Raw genomic sequence first — 24,656 nt, forward strand, 5'->3', positions numbered from 1 at the left:
TTTAACAGCATCAACGAATGTGTGATTCTATGACCAAAAATTACACTGAAAATGCCCAAATAATGTCAAAGACACCTTCGGAATCCCTCGAAAGTCCCCCATCCTTGCACACTGCAACAGGCCCCCTCAGTAGCCAACAAGTCCGTGTGCAGCCACTCATCGTGACGATGATGTTATGGTCTCTGAACTTTTGCTGAGTCTGCTTGTCGAACTAAAGTTCAATTATGGAGTGAAATTACCCTTCAGGAAGCCAGAAGCCAATGAAGAACAATGAAGACACCCGTAAGACTTTGCTATTTTGGGGCCCTTATGGCCACTTGCCATTATGACACTGAAACTACTGCATGAACTGCAACCTACCTTATAGCTCATGTAACAACCATTGTGAACGCCAAAAGAGATGCACTTAATGCTTTCAATTTGCTTTGTTAGCCCCATGGTAAGAATAAGCTTGGATTACTTTTAAAGCAAGTAAAAATATATGAATACATAAAAAATAGCTCAACATTTTGCTAAAATTCTATGCCCTCCCGCTCCTCTTGAAACAGGCATGATTCTTGTGCAATCTAACAATGTATCAATGTTGATTTGACGGTACCCTTAAAATAGTGCAATATACAGTACCTATGTCATTGTTTCATATAACACTGAACATGGCAAATGTTTTTAATATGCGAGTGACTGTAAATTCAGCATACATTGTACCAAACGTTACGTTGGCTTACAGGGGCAAACACACAGGAATGCTCACATGCTTAAAAAACAGAAATGATCCAAAACCAGACACCCAATGCTGGATCAAAAACACAATGCAAAAGAAAAGGCTAAAAATGCCAAAAGGCCTTGAAGCCCCCACAGTAACTACAGTACATGAGAGAACCATGAATTGATTAACGTGGACCCCGACATAAACAAGTTGAAAAACTTATTCGGGTCTTACCATTTAGTGGTCAATTGTACGGAATATGTACTGTACTGTGCAATCTACTAATAAAAGTTTCTATCAATCAATCAAAGAAATGCTGCAAGTTCAAAGAACAGCCAGGCTACCAGGGGCACCAAACCTGAGGGATACCTGCCTATCAATAAAGTTGGCAAAATTTAAAGGTATTTTTTTATGTCATTACTAAACACGTAAAAATCATTTGATCAATAATACTGTAAACTATTAGGTCATGCCTGCACGTTTGCCTTTGTCGACCACTGCAAAAGCGTACAATATAGTATGAATTGTAGCGTATGTGTTGCATAACTCACAGCTGATTATTGGGAGTAGGGTTGTCAAAAGTATCGATACTGGTTTGCCACAAGACATACAGTAGAATGAATGAACTGTAATGCACTTCAGCAACTTTGTTGCTGAATTTAGCATGTAGTGGTACATATTAAAAGTGTAAGAGAGGTGTATCTTGCATCGTAGATTTATTCAGTAATCAAATACAAGCGGTCACGAAGCAGTAGATCCGCTACCAAAAGCCAGTTTGCAATATTACAGCGTGCAGAAAACCTCAGGAAGAGTGCAAAGTGCTAACAAAGCACAACATAATGACAAAAGACTGAATTACTGATATTAATAACGAGTAAAGAAACACATATGTGTCTTTCAATTAATTGTATCCTTTTTATTAGCCTATTTAATTACTAATTACTCGATGATGTCACACTACCAAAATATTCAAATATTAACAACAATATTGTTTGTTTTATATACTTGAAGGCTCCATCCCACTGCTGTTCTATTTTGAATGCAAAATAGTTTAATATTATAATATGTTGTTGTTATTTATGAGCATATTAAAGCACAATATTGTTTGTTTTGATATACTGGTAGGCTTTAGGCCACTCCTGTTATTTTTGAATGTATATTTACCTCTTGGCAGTTGACACTGTTATTTAAATTATGTGTAAAAAAGATCATCTTAAATACTTGACAGTTTTAAATGAAGTAGTGTGGTGACCCAAACCATATAATGAGAGACATTCACCTAAGAGGACACTGTAGCTTTAAGAGAAGAGGCGGAGGGGGAGTTAGGTTCTTCCGCTTCCGGTTGAGAGGTCGTTGTTGTTGTCGAATGTATGACATGCTAGGTTGGAGCTAGTAAACTTCCTCGACTACGCTCACGTCTCCTGTCTCGTTGTTTACTAACTCCACAGTAGGTCAATTAAAAGTAAATGTTTACAATTGTGTTTACCATAGTATCAAATAAGTATTGAGACTAGTGGAAATTCATAGGTATTGGTATCGACTATTGAAATTCTGGTATCGTGACAACCCTAATTAGAAGATGTTGCATTGCTAAAAATAGGTTGCATTAGTCCATTTCTGTATGTTTGTGTGAAATCTCTACTAAATCTAAGTATTTAACTCCTATGTGTCTATATGTATAAGTCAAACAAAAGCACAAAAGCAGTGACAAGGTGCAGAAGTCTACTTTTTTAGCAGTGATTGCTAATATTGGCAACATTGCAGAAATTAATACATTACATTTTCGTTTTCTGATTATCCGTCTTCCAAAATGCCAGCAGGGGAGCAGATGGGGTTTAAGTGGAGAAGGGACACGTGATGCAGAGGAACGTAGCACTTTCGTTGCCTTGAGGGGGTAGAATAGAAGCTTTTTCTCTGGTCTGGTGCTCAAAGAATGACTGGACCACACTAACACACATTTCACTCTCATTTGAACCCATTGTGGCTCTGGCACATTTTCCTTATTGGATAAAGTAGGACAGCAGATGCAGTGTCAGTGTTGCAGAAACCTTCAACCAATCAGTGGCGTGTTGTGCTTCAGGCAGGTAGTGGAGGTAAGTATTCTCAAGCACGGCCATTAGCTGCTTGATATGGCATGTTTTTGTCTTTGCACACTTATTTTTGACATCAAACCAACATGACACACACTTGTAGTCAAGAAGGAGGCACACCCAACAGATGCAGTACAGTATGTGGAGGATGAAAGTATTGTAGTAGTCATACTTGCAAAGCCAAAGGTTTCCACCGCATGTTCTTGAGCAGAGCCGGAGTGGAGGTGAGCGTACTCTGTGGGCGTTTCTTCAGCGTCAGGGTGACACCCGCTGGGTCTCCACGCAGTAAGTTTACCAAGTTCTTCAGCTGCCAGCCCACCTAACGAACAACAATAGCAGGACTAGGAACGGGAATCAAAAAACAGTTCTTATTCAGAACTGGTACCCAGTGTATCAATTCCTTGGAATCGCTTGCCATTTTTTCACACAATTCCCTTAACAATTACTGCGGGCGGAAACTAAGTCAGGTTGCTACTCCATCAAAAGGAGGACATACGAGCAATATGCTAAAACATTTGAACACACAGCATGCAGTAACTATGAATGAAAGTCATGTATTTTTACTCCAACCTCATTAATAAATCTCTCATAGGCTCAACAGCACACTGAATCTTGATATCACTAAATATTGTTGGAAACCAAACATTGCTGAACAACAGGGAAATGTAACTAAACAATGAGACAAAATATGAACTTCACACCGTTAAAACAACTGTGGACATTAATTGTAGATGACAGCAAAATATTCGAACCAGGAAATCAACTGGAAAAACTAAATATTTTATTTTTCTCATTAGTGTAACGATCACAGCAATACGTAACTTTTTATTGTCATTCAAATATGTTACTCATCGATGCACAAATAAGTCCAACATTGTTTTTCACGGATTAATACTTTATTTGTGGGCCCCTCCATATGTAAAGACATGATGTGCCTCCAATCTTTTTTACATTACATGTAGGTGAGTGTACAATAAGTGCGGTCGAGCAGTCACTTGAACAGTCGACTTTGGCGATGATGAATGGTTAAAATCTCTAGGAAATAATTTTTCTAAAGAGTGTTTAATTCACTCCATTCCAATTCATTATTTTTTCATGATAGCTTGTAAACTTGCCTCTAAAGTTTAGACTGTCTATCTAAACCTTTCAAATACACGTAAATATGCACTGATGCATGTAAATAAACAGTAGCCTAATGGCCTTCCACCTGAAACCCAAAAGTGCCTCGAGGTCAAATGACTGCAACCCAGAAATACCATGACGCTACCACTGCCATGCTTGAAAGTATGTCTTTCACATTGTTTTATTCATGCAAAAATGTAATCAGTATCTATAAAATTTATTTTGTGTTTATATTTGAAGGTGTGTGGGACAGGTTAATTAGATTTATATTATTTCTTATGGAAAAAAACTTGGGTTATGTACGTTACGATTTTCAACAGATCTATTGGACTGGGGTACCACTGTATACACAATATACAAACATATACTGGAACTAAAACCATTTTCACCACATTGTCATCAGCTGGATAGAACGTGGCACAGCCTCACCCGATACAGACTTTGCGCAATTGGAACTTCATTTTACTTTGATGTAAGTCAGGGTTTTACTTGGCATGTTGTGTGCTGATTGTTGTAATATTGGATTATGATGGTAAGAAGTGCAGTAGAGCCGCAGCCTTAAATGCAACACTTGAGGCCATGGAGCAGCTTACACGGCTCCTGTGACATCATTGTGAAGGTTCTGTCAAGTCGCACTAAACCCCAAAGTTAAGAACAGCTGCACGCCTTGTAAACACACTTTAACCCCCTTTGATGATGTTTGGCATTAAAAAAAACAATGCTGCCCAGTGAAATTATCTTTCTTAGTGTGCCAAATGTGCCAGCTGCAGTTTATGGTGAAATATTCTTCCTTGTGTATGTTCGGTCTGTTGTGTATTTTCAGCAGCCTGGGAAAGTGTGTACTTTTTTAGGCACTAACCAAACAATTACTTTGTCACTTTCCCAGCCATTTTACATCTTGACAGTCACTGCAGAGAAGTCCTTTCACTGAATGAGTGTTAAAGAGACACATACAGAACACAAAGCTTGCACAAATACTTTGCTGTGCTTGCCCATAACGTCAAATGCCTAATGCTCAAGATGCCCAATTTTTTTGTTTCCTGTCCTATTTTTGCAGAACAACTAATGCATTTTTCAAATGTCACACAATTCCCTCTTGTGCTACAATTTACATCAATATGTTTGAAGCCATTTATGTGCCAACCATTATCACCGCTTATTTATTTCACACAGTTGCCCTAATGTCTTTTGCCAAGCATGGACAAATATTTGACAGTTTCATGTTGTGTGATCACAATGTTCAAAGTTAATCACAAAACACTTTGGAGGATTACTTATTTTTAGTTTGTTTGTATTGACATGTCTGGCTTACAAAAAATATACATTATTTATTGTTGTTTCATGCTGCTGCATGCTTCCTGCTTGTCTTCACTATACATTAATTACTGTATATATATATCAACGATTACCTCTCAAAATACCATAATTGATGTCACCATAAGACCATTGCTGGAGAAATACTATACAGGAACACATTTACGCCCTACTGAGCATTGAAACAAATCAACAGTGTACAAAACGGGTTATTTTCTGGAAAAAAAATCTATTAAAACGCATCAGCAATTAAAACATATCTTGTGTGGTACTGTCAAAATTAAAATTGCAAAAAACATTAAAAGTGAAAAAAAAAAAAAAAAATTGATCCCACAATTTGTAGCACCTATTCGACGCCGTATAAGCCAGTGGTACCCCTCGTTGTCAGCTTATTCGAGTGGAAATGACAAGCATTTCCCCATTTCATCGCCAGAACAGCTGAGCTAGCTTCCGGGGTTGGCGGACATCGTCTCACAAGATGTAGTTTCTCTTTAAATATCCTTCTTGAAAATGGCCTTGCAAATATATATCTGCCAACTAATCAACGTTTTCTTCTCCTTCTCTGCTATGCCGGTCTGGCTACGGCGCAACACTTCCCGCTTCCTGCTAAATTGAAACTTGTAAATAGATACTCACTTTGGAATGACAAGTGAGTATCCAATCAGTCTCGTTAACATCAGGCTACTTACATAGGCTACTGTCAACAACTTGTGATCTGATTGGCTATCGCAACTGTCTATAACTGTACGTCCCTGTTCGCTTACAGTGCACGGACACCCGCATTGTTGATTCTGAAGGCCTCAAGCAGATTTCGTACAGCATGGCAAAGCTAGCTGAATTTTGATTGGATACAAACTAACAAAAAAAAACAGCACTGGAAGGAGCATAATATGACATGAAGAGAATAGTAATACTTTTAGATATTTAGGAAAAGTAAAATAAAAAATAATTGTATCTTTAATTATGATCATGATTTCTGGTTATGTTAGGCCAGCAGAGAAGGCCTTGCTGGCCCTGATGGCACACCACTGATATATACACATATATACTGTGTATATATGGTCACTTTATCTACAGTTTCCAATTTGCGCTTCAAATATTGTGGCTTCACCACATCTCTGCTTTTTTAAAACTTTTAAAAGGTTTTTTAAAGCATATTAGAAAAAAAAGTTGGTTCTAAATCAAGCATTCTCTAGCATAAAAATGGCTAAATAAATTAAAAATACCAAAATTACACTAGTATTGGCCACTAGAGAAGACAAAACCAATCCGAACATGCAGTTCAGTATCGATGCCACTGATTGGCCTAGCCTCAGGTAGCATTATTATTGTTTTCAAAGAGTGTAAAGAGTGTTATTTCATGTCTAGAGGGTTCTTATAACGCTGAAAAATGTATTTAAAGGTTGTAAACAAGTTTTTAATGCTCTCACTATGAAAATATTTCATTTATAATTACTAATTCCTACTTCGCGGAAATTATTTCATTGCAGTCATTTCCGGAACCATTACACAGTAATAAAAGAGGGTCGACTCTTTGTACAAAATACTAAAATAGTTCTCGGCTTGGTGTATTGAAGTCCAACATCATCGTAAACTTCAACCACAATAATGAGCATATGGTTGAATGAATACCTCTCTGGTATAACTGAGCATTTTAATTAAAATATTTGACACAAAAAAGACTTAATAAAAAAACAGTAGTTTCAATTTTAGTGTAATTTCCCAGAGAGCAAGTGCCTGTAACAACACTTAGTTATAGTCACCGAGCATCTTCACTGATGGCTCAATCGACAAACAATCGCTACTTGAGAGCTTTTAAAAATGTGGAGGACACAGATTCGCCTTTTGAGAGCCTTCCAAACACACACAAATATAACAACAAAAAGACTTTTGGTGAAGGCAATCATAAATATAAAACATGGCTCAAGTTCAGTTTCAGTTTGAAAAACCATGATGGATGTTAGTAATTACACCTGCATGGTCCTGCTTTGACTAGGAATAACTGCCATGGATGAGGTGGGTTGGTTGCTATTAGCTCGCTTTTGTTGTTGGTTTCCAAAAGGAGTAAGCACCTGTTTTTACTGTTACATCGGCACATAAATATATTCTTGATACAAAAAACTCAAAACAATTGCTGCACTGAGTAGTTGAGGTGACTGGCTGGTACAAACCTGACTCCAGCCGCATAATTAGTGTACATTTTGTTGTTGCACCCACACACATACAAACAGCAATTATTTTAGAAAATGTTTCCTACATAAAAAGCATAGTCTGAGTTCTTTTGATTGGACATTTCTACACACACTTAGTTTAACCTGACCGAAACAGAAATGGAGACATAGAGAACAAGGAAAATGACTTCCGTGATGGCGGTTGATGAGTAGTACACATTTAGGGCCTGATTTACTAAAGGTTTGCATGTACTAAAGCAAGTGCAAACTTGATAGCACAAGCAAAGATGATCTACTAAACGTGTGCAGAGTGGAGTGTGTCTGTCAAAGGGGAACTGCACTTTTTTGGGAATTTTGCCCATCGTTCACGATCACTATCAAAGACATGACGACAGATGGATTTTTTTTTTTATGCATTCTAAATAATAAATAAACATAAATAAAAGTCTGTTTATAGCGAAGCCAATGGGAGCTCCACTTTTCCGCCCATAAAATCCAATACATAACCATTCAAAAAGCGCCAACAATACTTAATTTATATTTTATGATTTGAATATTAACTAAGTAATAATGATAGTTATTATAAGCGCTAAGGCAGACAAACTATTCATAGCGGCGCCATAATCACTTCCGTTTGTCCCTATGTTTACATCATCAAGTAATCTGCTGTTTCCTCGCTTCCCTGCTCCCTGTGTGTTTATTGTAGATCATAAATCATGCATCTCATCTGAAAAGTAGATGGCTGAGGATATAAACCAAAAAGTTGAGATACTTTGACATAGGGCTGGGCGATATGGCCGTTTTTTAATATCTCAATATTTTCAGGCCATATCGCGATACACAATATATATCTCGATATTTTGCCTTAGCCTTGAATGAACACTTGATGCATATAATCACAGCAGTATGATGATTCTATGTGTCTACATTAAAACATTCGTGTTCATACTGCATTGATATATGCTCATTTTAAACTTTCATGCAGATAGGGAAATCACAACTAAGTCAATTGACCAACACTGTATTTATTAAACAGTAATTAAGCAGTGGCACAAACATTCATGTAATTTCCAAAACAGAAAGTGCAAGATTGTCAGAGACATTTTAAAACAAGCTATTAGTGCACTCTTGTGCATGATGTCCTCAAGATGACAAATTAAAACAACACTAAATTAAAGTGCACTTTTTGTACAGAACACCACTACAATAGTTTAAAACAAATAAAGTGCACTTCTGTGCATGATGTCATGCAAGATATTTCAATAACTGTCAAATAAAAATGAGCTGCATAATAGGAAATCAAATAGTGTATGTCCTTCGCTATGTGATAGGTTCCGGCGGACGTTATCTCCTTATGTCGTGGACTATTTTTTTCATACGGTGTTGATGTGGAAATGGTTGCCTCTGCGTTTTGTTGGTGTGGCACCGGCCGGAGATGTTGACGTGCGGAGTTTCAAGCACTCTTCATTCTCGAGCGGGTGACTTTTCAAATGATGCTACATATTAGCAGTAATGCTACTTTTTGTAGCAACGCTTTCGCCCCACACTTGACAAATTACGGTTGTCTGTTCGACATATTCCTGCTTGAAGCCAAACCACCGCCAGACGATGGACCTTGTGCTGTTTTTCTTAGGAATTCATTCTTCCTTCATTTGTTACCAGATTAGCACCTTCTTTCTCTCGTATTACCACTCGCACCACAGCTAACTTTAGCCATACTGCTACCTCTCTGCTCCGCGAGGGCGTATACGTATGTGACGTATGTAAGAAGGTGCGTTTGTTTAAAGGCCTACTGAAAGGAAATGTTTTTATTTAAACGGGGATAGCAGATCCATTCTATGTGTCATACTTGATCATTTCGTGATATTGCCATATTTTTGCTGAAAGGATTTAGTATAGAACAACGACGATAAAGTTTGCAACTTTTGATCGCTGATAAAAAAAAGCCTTGCCTATACCGGAAGTAGCGTGATGTCACAGGAGGAAGGATTCCTCACAATTCCCCGTTGTTTACAACGGAGCGAGAGAGATTCGGACCGAGAAAGCGACGATTACCCCATTAATTTGAGCGAGGATGAAAGATTCGTGGATGAGGAACGTTATAGTGAAGGACTAGAGAGGCAGTGCAGGGTGTATCTTTTTTCGCTCTGACCGTAACTTAGGTACAAGGTCTCATTGGATTCCACACACTCTCCTTTTTCTATTGTGGATCACGGATTTGTATTTTAAACCACCTCGGATACTATATCCTCTTGAAAATGAGAGTCGAGAACGCGAAATGGACATTCACAGTGACTTTTATCTCCACGACAATACATCGTTGACACACTTTAGCTACGGAGCTAACGTGATAGCATCAGGCTCAAATGCAGATAGAAACAAAATTTTAAAAAACCCTGACTGAAAGGATAGACAGAAGATCAACAATACTATTAAACCATGAACATGTAAATACACGGTTAATAATTTCCAGCTTGGCGAAGCTTAACAATTGAAGCTAACTAACTTAGCTATGGAGCTAACGTGATAGCATCAGGCTCAAATGCAGATAGAAACAAAATTTAAAAAAACCCTGACTGGAAGGATAGACAGAAGATCAACAATATTATTAAACCATGAACATGTAAATACACGGTTAATAATTTCCAGCTTGGCGAAGCTTAACAATTGAAGCTAACTACGGAGCGGCGGCGGGCGTTGTAGCTTTCGACGACACCCCGGCCGCCATCAGAGTCGGCAAGAAACATATATTTCCCCAAAGTTACGTACGTGACATGCACATAGCGACACGCACGTACGGGCAAGCGATCAAATGTTTGGAATGTCACGGTACTGCGTCTTGTATCCAGCTCAAACACAACACAACCTCCTGATTGTGTTGCTGTAGTCCGCTGCTAATACACCGATCGCACCTACAACTTTCTTATTTGCAGTCTCCATTGTCCATTAAACAACTAGCAAAAGATTCACCAACACAGATGTCCAGAATACTGTGGAATTGTTCGATGAAAACAGAGCAGTTTGTATGGTGACACATTGGGTACGAATACTTCCGTTGCCGTCGTGACGTCACGCGCATACGTCATCATACATAGACGTTTCCAACCGGAAGTTTAGCGGGAAATTTAAAATTGCACTTTATAAGTTAACCCGGCCGTATTGGCATGTGTTGCAATGTTAAGATTTCATCATTGATATATAAACTATCAGACTGCGTGGTCGGTAGTAGTGGGTTTCTGTAGGCCTTTAAGTCTCTGTGAGAGGGAGAGACTAGAAAGAATGAAAAGAGCCTGTAGTGTAATGCCTGCAGCTAAAAGCAACTGCGTGAGAATGTATACTCGAATATCACGATATAGTCATTTTCTATATCGCACAGAGACAAACCCGCGATATATCGAGTATATTGATACATCGCCCAGCCCTACTTTGACAGCCATTTATGACCTGGAATTGGCGAGAACGTCACGAAAAGCGCTTGCCCCCCCGCCCCCCGCACCCCCCGTTTTTTCATTTAGAACAGGCCTGGGCAATTATTTTGACTCGGGGGCCAAATGTAGAGGAAAAAAAATTGTCTGGGGGCCGGTATATCCATTTTTAGGAACACTAATACAAAACCTCACAATAATGTCTTATTGAATGCTAAAAACGTTAAAAAACGGAATGGAATTTTACATTTTTCTACTGAATGAGACACCCAGAATGTACATGAAAATAAATAATTTGGGATTTACAATATTAACTATGAAGGATAAAACACTGAATATTGACAACATATGAACGTCACACCCCCTCTTGATCGACATACTTTACGATCAAGCGAAACGCAACAAAAATGCAACAAACTAAAGAAATACGAAGGTGAAGGGTAAAAAAACTAACACCTACGATCTGATACATCTGATATATCACTAAGCCTTAGAACTTTTCTGTAAAAATCTCCTTCCGCGTCTGTCCCTGACACCCGCATGTCAGGCTGGCCGCTCTGGAAACACTCTGTGGAAACGCTCCCCACCCACACTGCTTGGTGCCTCGTCTGAGCTGCTGTGACTTAGATTACCATAGTAACTAATTAGATGAACATAGTAACTAGTATATCATGCAAAAGCGCAGATTCCAACCAATGGAATACTTTGTATAGTTCAAGACTTACAGTCATTTGAAAACATCACTGCACATCATAAAGGCAGCTACACTTTCCATCTTAAAGATCTAAAAAAACTATTTGGGAATGTCCGGCGGGCCAGATTGAAAAGCTTAACGGTCCGCATGTGGCCCCCGGGCCTTAATTTGCCCAGGTCTGATTTAGAATATAAGAGAAACCCTGGAAGTATGCATTTTTTGTGTATTGAGTAAAATAAGTACAGCGTTTCTCTAATGATGAGCTCATCTGCAGTGCATAAAAAAGTGGATTTCATTGTGGATGCACCTGACTGCTTCTAAAATGCCCATAAAAAGGGGAACATATCTGCTGATTTTTTCGATACAAAATGCTACAAGTAGGAGCATGATAACATGAATGTGCAGTAAATTATCAAATGTCTCCGTGGTGAAAGATGCATAGTACACACAAAATCCTCATGTAAATAAGGCAGTCTGCACTTGTTATGAATAGCACGTGCAATGGTAGTAGATCTCACACAACACTCCCACTAATAGTACACGCAATTTTATAGATTGCACACGCTGTTTAGTGCGTGGTATTTGAAACTTAGTAAATCAGGCCCTTGATGTATTAGTGCAATGTATATAATATGACAACAAACTTAATGCTTGTTTTTGTTGTCACTGAGTTTAGTACTGCAGTGGCTCTCAATATATTGAAAGGTGTACCTAATGAATTGTCTGGTATTATAAAAATGGCAATTATTAAGTATATTTTTTAATTATTTTATTTTTTTTAAATCTTAGATTTAGATTACATTGTTTGCAGTTTCAAAAATTTGTATTGGTCCTCATTAGATTGGCAAGTGTACCTAATGAATAAGTTTTTGAACTGGCAGCATTTATAATTTTCTTTTAGTTAAAAATATTTTAAAAACTTGTTTTAAAGTTTTCGCAGTTTTTTTAAAATTGTCCACATAACATACAGTAGTATGCGGTAACTCGTGAATTGGCTGTTTTAATGGAACATCATTATCTATTTTTGGTGGAAGGTATTTAAAGAAAAATACAGAAAATTGGGTTGAACTGACAAAAAACACATATTTTTGAATTATTAAGGGCTTTTTAAAATTAATTTCCGTGTTTTAATACATTTTGTCAAAATATATATTTTTTAAAACATACATTTTTTTATTGTTTTATGTATTTTTCTTTCTTACTGTATGTCATTTCTAAAAATTATTTTGGTGGTCATAGAATAGTCTGGTATACCTCGTGAGTTGTCTGTTGCAGAGCTGCCAATAAAACAAGTGTTGTTTGTTTATTTGGGAAAAATTGCAGTAAAAATATTTTATTTTTTAATAAAAAGAGGGTTACTGGTCCTAATAAATTGTCCACTGAGTGAGCATACATGTGTTATTATTACACATCACACTCTGTGTACAAAATATTAATAACGCAAGACCTACATGCAAATGCAAAAAGATACCCGCAGGTTACTTGATTTGGCCAAAACATGCAATAAAACTCAAAGTCATACCTACCACTGTCTGATGATTGACCTGAATGACTTCATCTCCAGCATGGATTTTCTTACAGCGGTCAGCTGGAGACTGAAAACACAAACAGAGACATTAATTAAATGCAGCTCACTTACAGTACAATCAATTTCCCCTTACATGTTGCATAAGCTACAATAAGGGTTTTTCACTTACTCCCTCTGTTGTGCCTGTGATGACATGCAATCCATCGTATGTTGACTTGATATACATGCCCTGTGGTAAAACGGGAAAAAACAAGCAGAATTTAGTAACAACACATATTTTTACCGTATTTTAGCAGATGTTATTTGCTTGTAAAGCAAAAATGTTTGGCATTTAGAAACATTTCAGCATGAAAAAATGTGGTCCAAGAAGGCCAGGCGGATATCAAATTGTGTACATGTCCTGTTGGGATTCCGTTCAGATCGAATCAAACATGGAGGATTATCCATCTGGTTGTAGATACAAATAAAACTGCTTTCACTAAAAGGGTGCAGGAGTGCATGACAAACATCCAAAACACACAAACAGATGTGCGAGGGTGCACGTGAACACACTAACAGATAAACAGTGGCAGCATGCTAATCTTGCAGATGACAGTAGGAGGTTTATTTTTAGGCCACTGGGCCCAGTGTTCTGTGAACGGATGAGAGAACTTCTATTGGCCCTTTCTAGTATTTGTGTGGGGGGTGGGCAGTTGTTGTGGCCCCAAGCTGGGACAACTGTGCTGCAGAGTGGGTCAGTGCCAAGAGGCCGTCCCGTTAGTCTTAATGGTTCTGGTGTGTTTTACTTCTGACATAACCCAGTTTTTTTTCATTTATTTTCCCCAATATTAACATGGGGGACCATTCTTATCATACGTCAGCTGACTCATTTGCCCGCTAGCTCAGCAAAACCTAGTTTTGGGACTACTGTGAGGTCAGCGCCGCAGTGCATAGTGTTCACAATCTCGCTGGTGAAATGGGAACTCATGCCACATCCGATATTTAAAGTACCGTCTTAAAAATGGAGCAGCGACCCGTCCTTCCAGAAACATTGTCCCAATTACTCTGAATAAGTCGCTGGAAATAAGGAACACAGGTTCTGGTGTGATTCTGCGTTGTTCAATAACATTTCTGCAAGAAATTATACCTGAGCATTTTTTGTAGAATGTGAGTTGCATGCCGACAGAACATTCATACATGCTGTTTTTGAGTCAAACATGACTCAGTATGGCCCTGCGATGAGGTGGCGACTTGTCCAGGGTGTACCCCGCCTTCTGCCCGTGTGTAGCTGGGATAGGCTCCAGCACCCCCGCGACCCCGTAAGGGACAAGCGGTAGAAAATGGATGGACGGATGGACGACTCAGTATGATTGTCATACTGTGGCATTGTGTGTTATTATCAATCATTGAGATCTATAAATAGGTTTCTACTTTTTTTTTCAGTTGCTTGTGTTTATTTCAACAAACTTGGGAACAGAGTCTTGATGTTGGGTCACAAGTATTTTGTGTGCAAAAAAGAGTAAAGTGCTATTTCTTTTAGAACAAGTACAACAGTCCAGGGGTTGCTAACCCATCCATCCATCCATTTTCTACCGCTTGTTCCTTTCGGGGTTGCGGGGGGCGCTGGAGCCTATCCCAGCTGCATTCGGGCGGAAGGCAGGGTACACCCTGGACAAGTCACCATCTCATCGCAGGGCCAACACAGATAGACAGACAACATTCACACTCACATTCACACACTAGGGCCAATTTAGTGTTGCCAATCAAGGGTCGCTAACCTTAACTATCAAAAGAGCCATTTGTCCCTTCTTCCAATAAAGAAAAAAGGTCTGGAGCCGCAAACATAACACATCTTATAAAACTTTACATGTTTTAATCTTTTTTTAAATTCTACCTTTTACCTGACTACTTTGAAATAAATTGTTTGCATTCATCTCGTCTTCTTAAATAATTATGTTTAAAATCCTTGTGTCTAGACAAATATTTTTTGTGTGTATAAGAAGCTATTCTTACACACAAAAAAGAGATGTGTCAAAACAGAATTTTTTTTAACATAATACTTTGAAATAAAATACTACTTTGTAGAATGTGCAAAAAAATAATAATTAAAAGCCTTTCAACAATATATATATATATATATATATATATATATATATATATATATATATATATATATATATATATATATATATATATATATATATATATATATATATATATATATATATATATATATATATTTATTTATTTATTTTTTTACTTTATTTATTTTTTTATTCAGAGATTAATTTTTTCCAAGATGTATTTATGGCTATCATACAGCGGCGCTTGCACACCCAAGAAGCCAATATATCCAAGTCCTTAGACAAATATTTTTTGTGTGTATAAGAAGCTATTCTTACACACAAAAAAGAGATGTGTCAAAACAGAAGAATTTTGAACATAATACTTTGAAATAAAATACTACTTTGTAGAATGTGCTAAAAAAAATAAATGTAAATGCCTTTCAACAATATATATATATATATATATATATATATATATATATATATATATATATATATATATATATATATATATATATATATATATATATATATATATATATATATATATATTTATTTTATTTTATTTTATTTTATTTTTTTTCTTCAGATATAAATTTTTTCCGAGATGTATTCATGGCTATCATACAGCGGCGCTTGCACACCCAAGAAGCCAATATATCCAAGTCCTTTTTCCTTGCCTTATTCGCGTTCATCTATTTACCAGTCAGGACTCAGCCTATACACATTCATAGCCACACAGAGAGTCGGAAATTGTACAAATCTTTCTTATGTTACGATATACATCGCAAAATATTATTTGATATGGAAATGATAATAGAACAAAGGCTGCTGACGTATGCAGTAACATATTGCGTCATTTCCAGTTGTATCATTTCAGTTGTCCATCTAATCATCACTGTTGTATCGACCATTTACTGATCCTATACCTGGCTGGTATCTTGTCTATAAAGGTTCTCATTCATCTAGGTCATCATCATCTCAGGGCATTCAATCGATCGCAACTGGACTGCTTGGTTTGTTTTGGAAGACGTTTCGCCGCTCATCCGAATAGTCTTCATCAGTTTGTGCTCATAGACTTAGATTGGTCGAAGTCAGACCTGGGCATTCTGCGGCCCACGGGCCGCACCCGGCCCTTTGTACGTCCCTGTCCGGCCCGCGTGAGGCCAATTATAAATTACAAAATACATTTTAAAAAGTATCTATTTCGAGTGTGCAATACAACAGTGCTGCTTTTGTTTTGAAAAGCGTTATTTGTATTACTTCCGTGTGGACGTATGCTCGTGCGCGCAGCGGCAATCACAAATACAAAACACATTTAAAAAAACATCTTTGTTGTGCGTGCAATACAACTGTGCTGCTTTTATTTTGAAAAGTGTTATATGTGCGTATGTCCTGTGAGGGAAGGCGCACAGCGGTTATCCCCGAGACGCTAAAAAGAGAAAAGTTGATGACGAATGGCGTGTTTTAAAAAAGACATGGACTGCCAAGTAGAGGTAAAGCCGTGTGCTTATTTGTGGTACACACGTTGCTGTGTTTAAAGAATATATATAGTGTAACGACCTGCTGAAGTAGATGTTGTCTTCTTGAGTTGTGTAAATGAGAAATGAGGAGACGTGCGTGTGGAAGGAACGAGATATGTTGAGCTGTGTTAGTATAGCTTGCTCAATAAAAGTTTAAAAATTGCGTCAGACTTGCTGTGCACTTCTTCTGGACGCTACAATTGGTGTCAGAAGTAAAACTTTGCGCATACTGCACTGTTTGTGTACTACGTCATCGGGAGGTACGTGCCACGTGAGGAGCTCGCCGCAAGAGAGAGAGAGAGAGAGAGAGAGAGAGAGAGAGAGAGAGAGAGAGAGAGAGAGCGTTTACAGGTGCAGCCACGCTGCTTGCCACGGGGGGAATTCCGCCTTCAATGAAGACTCCCAGGTTTGATGGCAAGGCGAACTGGGAGGCATTTCATCCCACTTGTGACATCAATTGTAGCGTCCAGAAGAAGTGCACACCAAGTCTGATGCTCTTTTTAAACTTTTATTGAGCATGCTATACTAACACAGCTCAACTTATCTCGTTCTTTCCAAAAGGAAAACCAATCCTCACTCCTCATTTCCGCAACAGCAACGCTTCTTCCTTCTTCGCCAATCACCTTACAGACGTGCTACGTTCACAACAAAGAGGATGCAGGATGAAGTGACAGAAATTGACATTTTTGTATTGTAATATACATCAGGAAGTGTTGTGTAAGAAAGTGTTAAAAATGAAACCATCAAAAGCCATCTGCTTTTGTATAAAGATAAGTTAGGTTAAATGAAAATATTATTATTATTATTATTATCTATCTTACCGTATATCAAAAATAATTTGTGCAAAACTTAATTGAAATATTGTCGGTGTGGCCCTCCAGCAGTGCTCGGGTTGCTCATGCGGCCTCCGGTAAAAATTAATTGCCCACCCCTGGTCTAAGTCTATGTGCACGACCAATCTAAGTCTATGAGCACGAATTGATGAGGCCTACTCGGATGAGCGGCAAAACGTCCTCTAAGACAAACCAAGCAGTCCAGTTGTGATCGATTGAATGTCCTGAACTGGCTGGTATCGTTACTGTCAATATTTTTCTCGATCTGCCCCCCTTTGTTTATATTCAAAAGCTCTAGCTCAACAGTTAGCATGGGTTATTGTATCCTCATACGGTGTGTAGTGTGGCATGTTTAGCTCTTCCTCGTCTTCCAGTGATAATAATATCTATAAGAAACTAAGTTTATTTTCCGCCATGGAGGTGATGATTGCTGACCTAGAAGTGGCTTTACACTGGAGGGATGTTAGCCACCGGTTTGCTAGCAAGAACGCCACCGTGCATTGAGAACGAGCTTGTTTGCGTGTCACTGTCAAATTTGGGGAACACAGCTAGAATTTTTCATCAACATGCATTATCACGATATGACTATAGTATTAAAAGCCAGATTTAAATATAATTTATATTGTATATTGTCTACATATTACCTGGTAGAGAAGTGACATTCCTAACAGATTTAAGTCGTTTAAACGGCTCTTTTAAGTGAACAATGAGAAGCAATTCGCAGTTGCGCAAAGTTCGTTTGTCAGCCGTTCTTACTCACGCATCTCAATAAATCACACTGCAAAAGTTATTTGATTTCAGAAGTTCAATTAAGACAAAAAGACCAATTAAAGGCTCAGGAAGTTTTTGTAGATAATTTTTTTCAAACAGTAATTTACAACATTGGATTTTTTGACTATTTTCAAAGTCTATGAGATACTGAATTTGGAAGTTTTATCAGCTGTAAATTATAATCATCCAAATGATTAAGAAATACATTCTTGAAATATTTAACTTTCTAGTGATGATCAATTTTGTTCCCCGCTTGACATAACAGGGTGATGGTGGGTCCCACAGCTAAAGAACTTTACAAACACTGCTCTATATGACAGGAGGACCACTCGTGCAAAAATGCTTGTCAAAAATTCTCTATATGCCAGCGTCATCTTCCAGAATGATGGTTTACACTCCAGGTTTTTGTTTGGCTTTTGAAGCATTTTGGTTGAGAACTTACCAGTCCCTCAGTGGATTTGATGTTGGCCAGCTGTACCACCTCCAGATGTGCAGCCTGCGACACCATAGGGTCCGAGGACAGAGAGATAATGTGGTCGCACACATCAGATAGAGTTTTACACTGTGGGAGGACAAAGTGGGGTTAAAACAATTACCTTAGAGAATGCGTGTGGGGGAGATACTTGTATTCATCTGAATGTATCAAATGAACTCAGCCACTCACCACATGCAGGATCTTGTTCTCCGTTTCAAATACAGAGCAATCCTGGGGGAACATACAGAGAGCAGCAGCGTTACCACCAGAGAATGTGTCCAAATCCAGTTATTATTGGCATTTTTTTTTAGCTGTAGGAGGATATAAGCAAAAAAGCAAGCAGCTTGGCACCTCTAACCTCCAACACTCCCACACAGACATGCACCAACACAAAACAAATGAATCACCACTAGTGCGGGGGCACTTCTCTCCCACTTTCTGACTTATTCTCAGAAAGATCCTCCACCTAATCAGCATACTCAGACTAATAAGCAAGTGGCAATGATATTTATGCAAGCCACAAAGCGTAATAGTATTTTTACTTCAGATAATCATCTGTCTTAGTTATTGTGACTCAGGATTGATTACATTTATAAATACTGGCGTACACAACGTAAAACGTTAATTTCAAAACAATTAAACGTGTTGGTGGTGTTAAGCATATTGCATCTGTATTTACCGCAATGACTTAAAGAAAATGACAGCCCACAACATAAAAGGGAGCCCTGGAGCACATAACACGATAGTTCCTACAGTCCTGAAATTGTAAAAGCCAAAATATAGAAACAATGATTTTGTTGGCATAGTGTGCAACCAGCAACAACAATGCAAATTATTTGCCAGTTGCTAAGATTTAAAATTTTATTTATAGAAATGTCCCTAGTTTTGAAAACCATTAACTTATTTTTAGTCTTTGACTAATCTTAATTTTAGCATGAGTAATTGTATTTTTCTATTCCAGTTTAAAAATGTGACAATTGAGAAAATATAATATTTTGGTTTACCCCACATAGAAAATCATGTTTAAAGGCCTACTGAAACCCACTACTACCGACCACGCAGTCTGATAGTTTATATATCAATGATGAAATCTTAACATTATAACACATGCCAATACGGCCGGGTTAACTTATAAAGTGACATTTTAAATTTGCCGCTAAACTTCCGGTTCGAAACGCCTCTGAGGATGACGTATGCGCGTGACGTAGCCCGGGGAACACGAGTATGCCTTCCACATTGAAGCCAATACGAAAAAGCTCTGTTTTCATTTCATAATTCCACAGTATTCTGGACATCTGTGTTCGTGAATCTGTTGCAATCATGTTCATTGCATTATGGAGAAAGAAGCTGAGCAAGCAAAGAAGAAAGTTGTCGGTGCGAAATGGACGTATTTTTCGAACGAAGTCAGCAACAACAGTACACAGCCGGCGCTTCTTTGTTTACATTCCCGAAAGATGCAGTCAAGATGGAAGAACTCGGATAACAGAGACTCTAACCAGGAGGACTTTTGACTTCGATACACAGACGCCTGTAGAGAACTGGGACAACACAGACTCTTACCAGGATTACTTTGATTTGGATGACAAAGACGCAGACGTGCTACTGTGAGTATGCAGCTTTGGCTTCTAAACATTTGATCGCTTGACCGTATGTGCGCAACTTTTTTTTGCGTATGTACGTAACTTTTTTAAAATATATAAGCTTTATGAACCTTGGGTTAGGTGAACGGTCTTTTGGGCTGAGTGATTGTGTGTGTTGATCAGGTGTTTGAATTGTATTGGCGTGTTCTATGGAGCTAGGAGCTAGCATAGGAGCTAGGAGTTAGCATAACAAAGACGTAGGTGTTTTTATGCAGGATTAATTTGTGTCATATTAAATATAAGCCTGGTTGTGTTGTGGCTAATAGAGTAAATATATGTCTTGTGTTTATTTACTGTTTTAGTCATTCCCAGCTGAATACCAGGTACCGTGAGTATGCAGCCTTGGCTGCTAAACATTTGATAGCTTGACCGTATGTGCGCGTCACGTACGTAACTTTTTAAAAATATATGAGCTTTATGAACCTTGGGTTAGGTGAACGGTCTTTTGGGCTGAGTGATTGTGTGTGTTGATCAGGTGTTTGAATTGTATTGGCGTGTTCTATGAAGCTAGGAGCTAGCAGAGGAGCTAGGAGCTAGCATAACAAACACGTAGGTGTTTTTATGCAGGATTAATTTGTGGCATATTAAATATAAGCCTGGTTGTGTTGTGGCTAATAGAGTATATATATGTCTTGTGTTTATTTACTGTTGTAGTCATTCCCAGCTGAATATCAGGTACCGTGAGTATGCAGCCTTGGTTGCTAAACATTTGATAGCTTGACCGTATGTGCGCATCACGTACGTAACTTTTTAAAAATATATAAGCTTTATGAACCTTGGGTTAGGTGAACGGTCTTTTGGGCTGAGTGATTGTGTGTGTTGATCAGGTGTTTGAATTGTATTGGCGTGTTCTATGAAGCTAGGAGCTAGCAGAGGAGCTAGGAGCTAGCATAACAAACACGCAGGTGTTTTTATGCAGGATTAATTTGTGGCATATTAAATATAAGCCTGGTTGTGTTGTGGCTAATAGAGTATATATATGTCTTGTGTTTATTTACTGTTGTAGTCATTCCCAGCTGAATATCAGGTCACCCCCGGCTCTCACAGCATCTTCCCTATCTGAATAGCTTCAACTCCCCACTAGTCCTTCACTTGCACTTTACTCATCCACAAATCTTTCATCCTCGCTCAAATTAATGGGGAAATTGTCGCTTTCTCGGTCCGAATCTCTCTCACTTCATGCGGCCATCATTGTAAACAATAGGGAACTTTGCGTATATGTTCAGTTGACTACATCACGCTACTTCCGGTAGGGGCAAGCCTTTTTTTTTATCATATACCAAAAGTTGTAATCTTTATCGTCGTTGTTCTATACTAAATCCTTTCAGCAAAAATATGGCAATATCGCGAAATGATCAAGTATGACACATAGAATAGATCTGCTATCCCCGTTTAAATAAAAAAAAATCATTTCAGTAGGCCTTTAAAGATTCTGCAATATCCCAAGGATGCTTTATTGAAGAATTGCAAGTTAAATAATGCTTGTTTTCAGAATAAAATACTTATTTCTAGCTTAAAGTCTTGTTAATTTCTAGGTATACCAATTTTAATTTAGGATGTCTTATCAGGTATAATTAACTAGCTGCATGGAGAAATAATTTCACTAGTTATTAGTATATTTTCCTAACATCTAGTCTTTTTATCTTATATTTTGTCAGCTCTTTCTTGCAGTGCATAAACCGATGTTTTAATGCCGGTAAGTAACAAACGGCTCAGTCGGCATTAATACCAGTGATGAATTCATGGTAAACAGCAGTGCGGCTATTGTAACACATAAACAGCTGAGTGGAAAAACAAACATTTTATCGCACATGCAGAGGTACAGGCAGAGGAAGCTGCTGGATGCGGACCACCTTTGATACTTCAAATGCAGCAACTCTCGAATTGAGTTCAATTAAAGACTACATCAGTTGCCTACAGCCACAGCTGTTCATGCTAATGTTTTTGACTCAGTGCTCATTAGAGCACTTGTCAATGATTTGCTTATGTTGACCACTATAGGTGACTTAGCATTAAAATGTATGGAGCATTTTAAAAATCTGATGCAGCACTTCTGAAATAGTGGGGCGCAGTGAAATGTCAAGGGGGGCATTAGAGGCAAGGGGACTTTCAGCTTTATTCCTGCTTGAACGATAACCAAACCTCCAGCTGGGTGGCAGCAGTGCTCTAACTAATCAATCTGGTTTTAAATGTTACCAATCAAATCAATAAACTTAACTTGGAAATTATTTGAAGTTGTTGCAGATGTCATCAAGTGATTGTATGCATGATAATAATACATTTTACCAAGTCCTCAATAGCATTTCAATTTGGGGAAGGAGCGTGAAATAATTATATCCCCTTGGGGACATGACAGAAAGTAATAGAGAAGTATGTTTGTTGTCTTTCCTATTGACTATTTGTATTGGTATTAATGGAAATAAATAATAAATAAAACTAAATCTACAACCAGACTGAGTCTCACTTATCTGATTGATTTCAACATTTGTGAGATCAGAGGTGATAGATGTTGGGCCTAAAAAACACAAACTCATTCAAGCATGTCTATATGGACTTTTTTTGTGTATCGGTTTGTATGACATAAGTGTCACAAACATACAAAATGTCAAAAACTACATTTTCTCAGATAATCTACCTGCTGTACAATAGTGGTGAGTTCAAGACACAGCTGGATCACGTTGTTTCTGGTCACACTGTAATCTGCCACAGAAGCAAATGGGGACCTGGTGAAGAAAGAACACCTGGAATTAACCATTAGATTGTCCTCGCCTTTGAGATGGGGTTTGTATTTTGAACGTTATCACACATGGAACTGTTCATGTCTCACCTGTCCAGCCACGCCAGAAGGCTTTTGGCAGCAGCAATGAGGTCCACCACAGAGGTAAGGAAGTCGTTGGGTAGTTTGCGAGTGGCACGGCCGTCGTAATGGCCGCTGCGTCGCCTGCCTGTGATGAAGTTCTGCAGGTTCTTGGCTGACGCGTTCAGTTTATGAGAAAGAGTCTTCAGATTTTCTGTTTCCAGTCCGTAATTCTAGCAAGCAGAGAGGATGGTTTGATCAGCTTTAGACTGCAGAACTTCTTTTTTTATCGCACTTGAAAAATCAGGGCGTTGTGTGGCTGAAGATGCTACTTGTGAGTGAGGGCCCATTCCTTGTTCCTGCACTGTACCTACAGGCCTTGGGGAGTCTGTTGCGCCCACTTGGACGAGTACAACGCGCCAGGAGGGCCACTAATCATATCTAATACAGCAGTGCCTGAGAGACTTAAAAGTAAATCCCAGTTATGTAAGAAGCTTTGCAGCTGAAGTAAGGCCCCTCTGCAGGATGAGGGGATTTTACATTCGGATTGCATCTGCGACCTCAGTCCACTAAACCTCCATTCTGTCTCTTTGGGGGGGCAGCACAGAGCCATCTAAATTTGTCCAAATTTCTCATTAGTCTATTGACAATATTATGCTTAATATTGCACCCATTTTTCAACATTGTCTTTGTTGTGCATATGTGCCAAGGACCAATAAAGCTATTACTGGAAGAAAAAAAAACAGCTGAAACAACCAATTATAAACTATTACAATTAAGATTTAAAGGTGCCTGATTATGCCAAATGTACTTATTTCGTAATTTAACAATAATATGTGTCTCCACGGCCTGTTAATGAGCACCAAATGTGAGAAAAGTTTATTAACTTCCATTCCCTCCACTTTTCGAAAGGAGAACAGTCGCTTTTGAACTGACATCATAAACAAGAACCCTCCTTCCTCATGAACGTGACCCTCTGACCTGCCCTATTGCTAGTTGAGCCACCACTTCATTATATATACGTTAGTTTAAAAAAAATAATTCAAAAACAAGCCTCACTATACATCTTTAAAAAAAAAAAACTTGATTTCTGCCAAATATCTACGGGTCAAAACGTGGAAGCTATAAGTTTGATTATTTTGTTTTTCTTCAGGCTAACCTACTTTTACAACATGACTATCGGTAATGTTATTGTAGCACTGTCATAGCTATTTTAGTGTTGCTAACATGTATTTGTTCCCCCAGCCCCAAGGGCCCATTTTTTTATTGGTCCTGGGTGTATGAATAAACATAAAATTAATTACTCAGGGGACGGCGTGGCGCGGTTGGGAGAGTGGCCGTGCCAGCAACCTGAGGGTTCCTGGTTCAATCCCCACCTTCTACCAACCTCGTCACGTCTGTTGTGTCCTTGAGCAAGACACTTCACCCTTGCTCCTGATGAGTTGTGGTTAGGGCCTTGCATGGCAGCTCCCGCCATCAGTGTGTGAATGTGTGTGTGAATGGGTGAATGTGGAAATAGTGT

The 24,656-nt window shown here is 38.4% G+C and overlaps 1 protein-coding gene across 10 annotated transcripts in view; it reads right to left on the reverse strand.

Moving 5' to 3' along the window:
* Positions 1-24,656, reverse strand: part of LOC133650538 (connector enhancer of kinase suppressor of ras 2-like) — an 88,640-nt gene that overhangs the window by 39,635 nt on the left and 24,349 nt on the right. For 6 of the 10 annotated variants that reach the window (XR_009826236.1, XM_062047889.1, XM_062047885.1 and 3 more), the window contains exons 3-9: positions 23,165-23,367; positions 22,973-23,078; positions 18,887-18,928; positions 18,665-18,784; positions 13,220-13,279; positions 13,049-13,117; positions 2,969-3,115 (exon numbers count right to left, since the gene is read on the reverse strand). Coding sequence is in view for 9 of the 10 variants with exons in the window: in XM_062047889.1 (XP_061903873.1) it covers positions 2,969-3,115; positions 13,049-13,117; positions 13,220-13,279; positions 18,665-18,784; positions 18,887-18,928; positions 22,973-23,078; positions 23,165-23,367 (747 nt within the window). In the remaining variant the exon portion in view is untranslated. The remainder of the gene's footprint in view (positions 1-2,968; positions 3,116-13,048; positions 13,118-13,219; positions 13,280-18,664; positions 18,785-18,886; positions 18,929-22,972; positions 23,079-23,164; positions 23,368-24,656) is intronic. The other 4 variants (XM_062047891.1, XM_062047892.1, XM_062047890.1 and 1 more) reach the window with 1 other exon arrangement.

Source organism: Entelurus aequoreus, linkage group LG05 (genome assembly GCF_033978785.1).
Source record: "Entelurus aequoreus isolate RoL-2023_Sb linkage group LG05, RoL_Eaeq_v1.1, whole genome shotgun sequence".
Lineage (NCBI taxonomy): Eukaryota > Metazoa > Chordata > Actinopteri > Syngnathiformes > Syngnathidae > Entelurus > Entelurus aequoreus.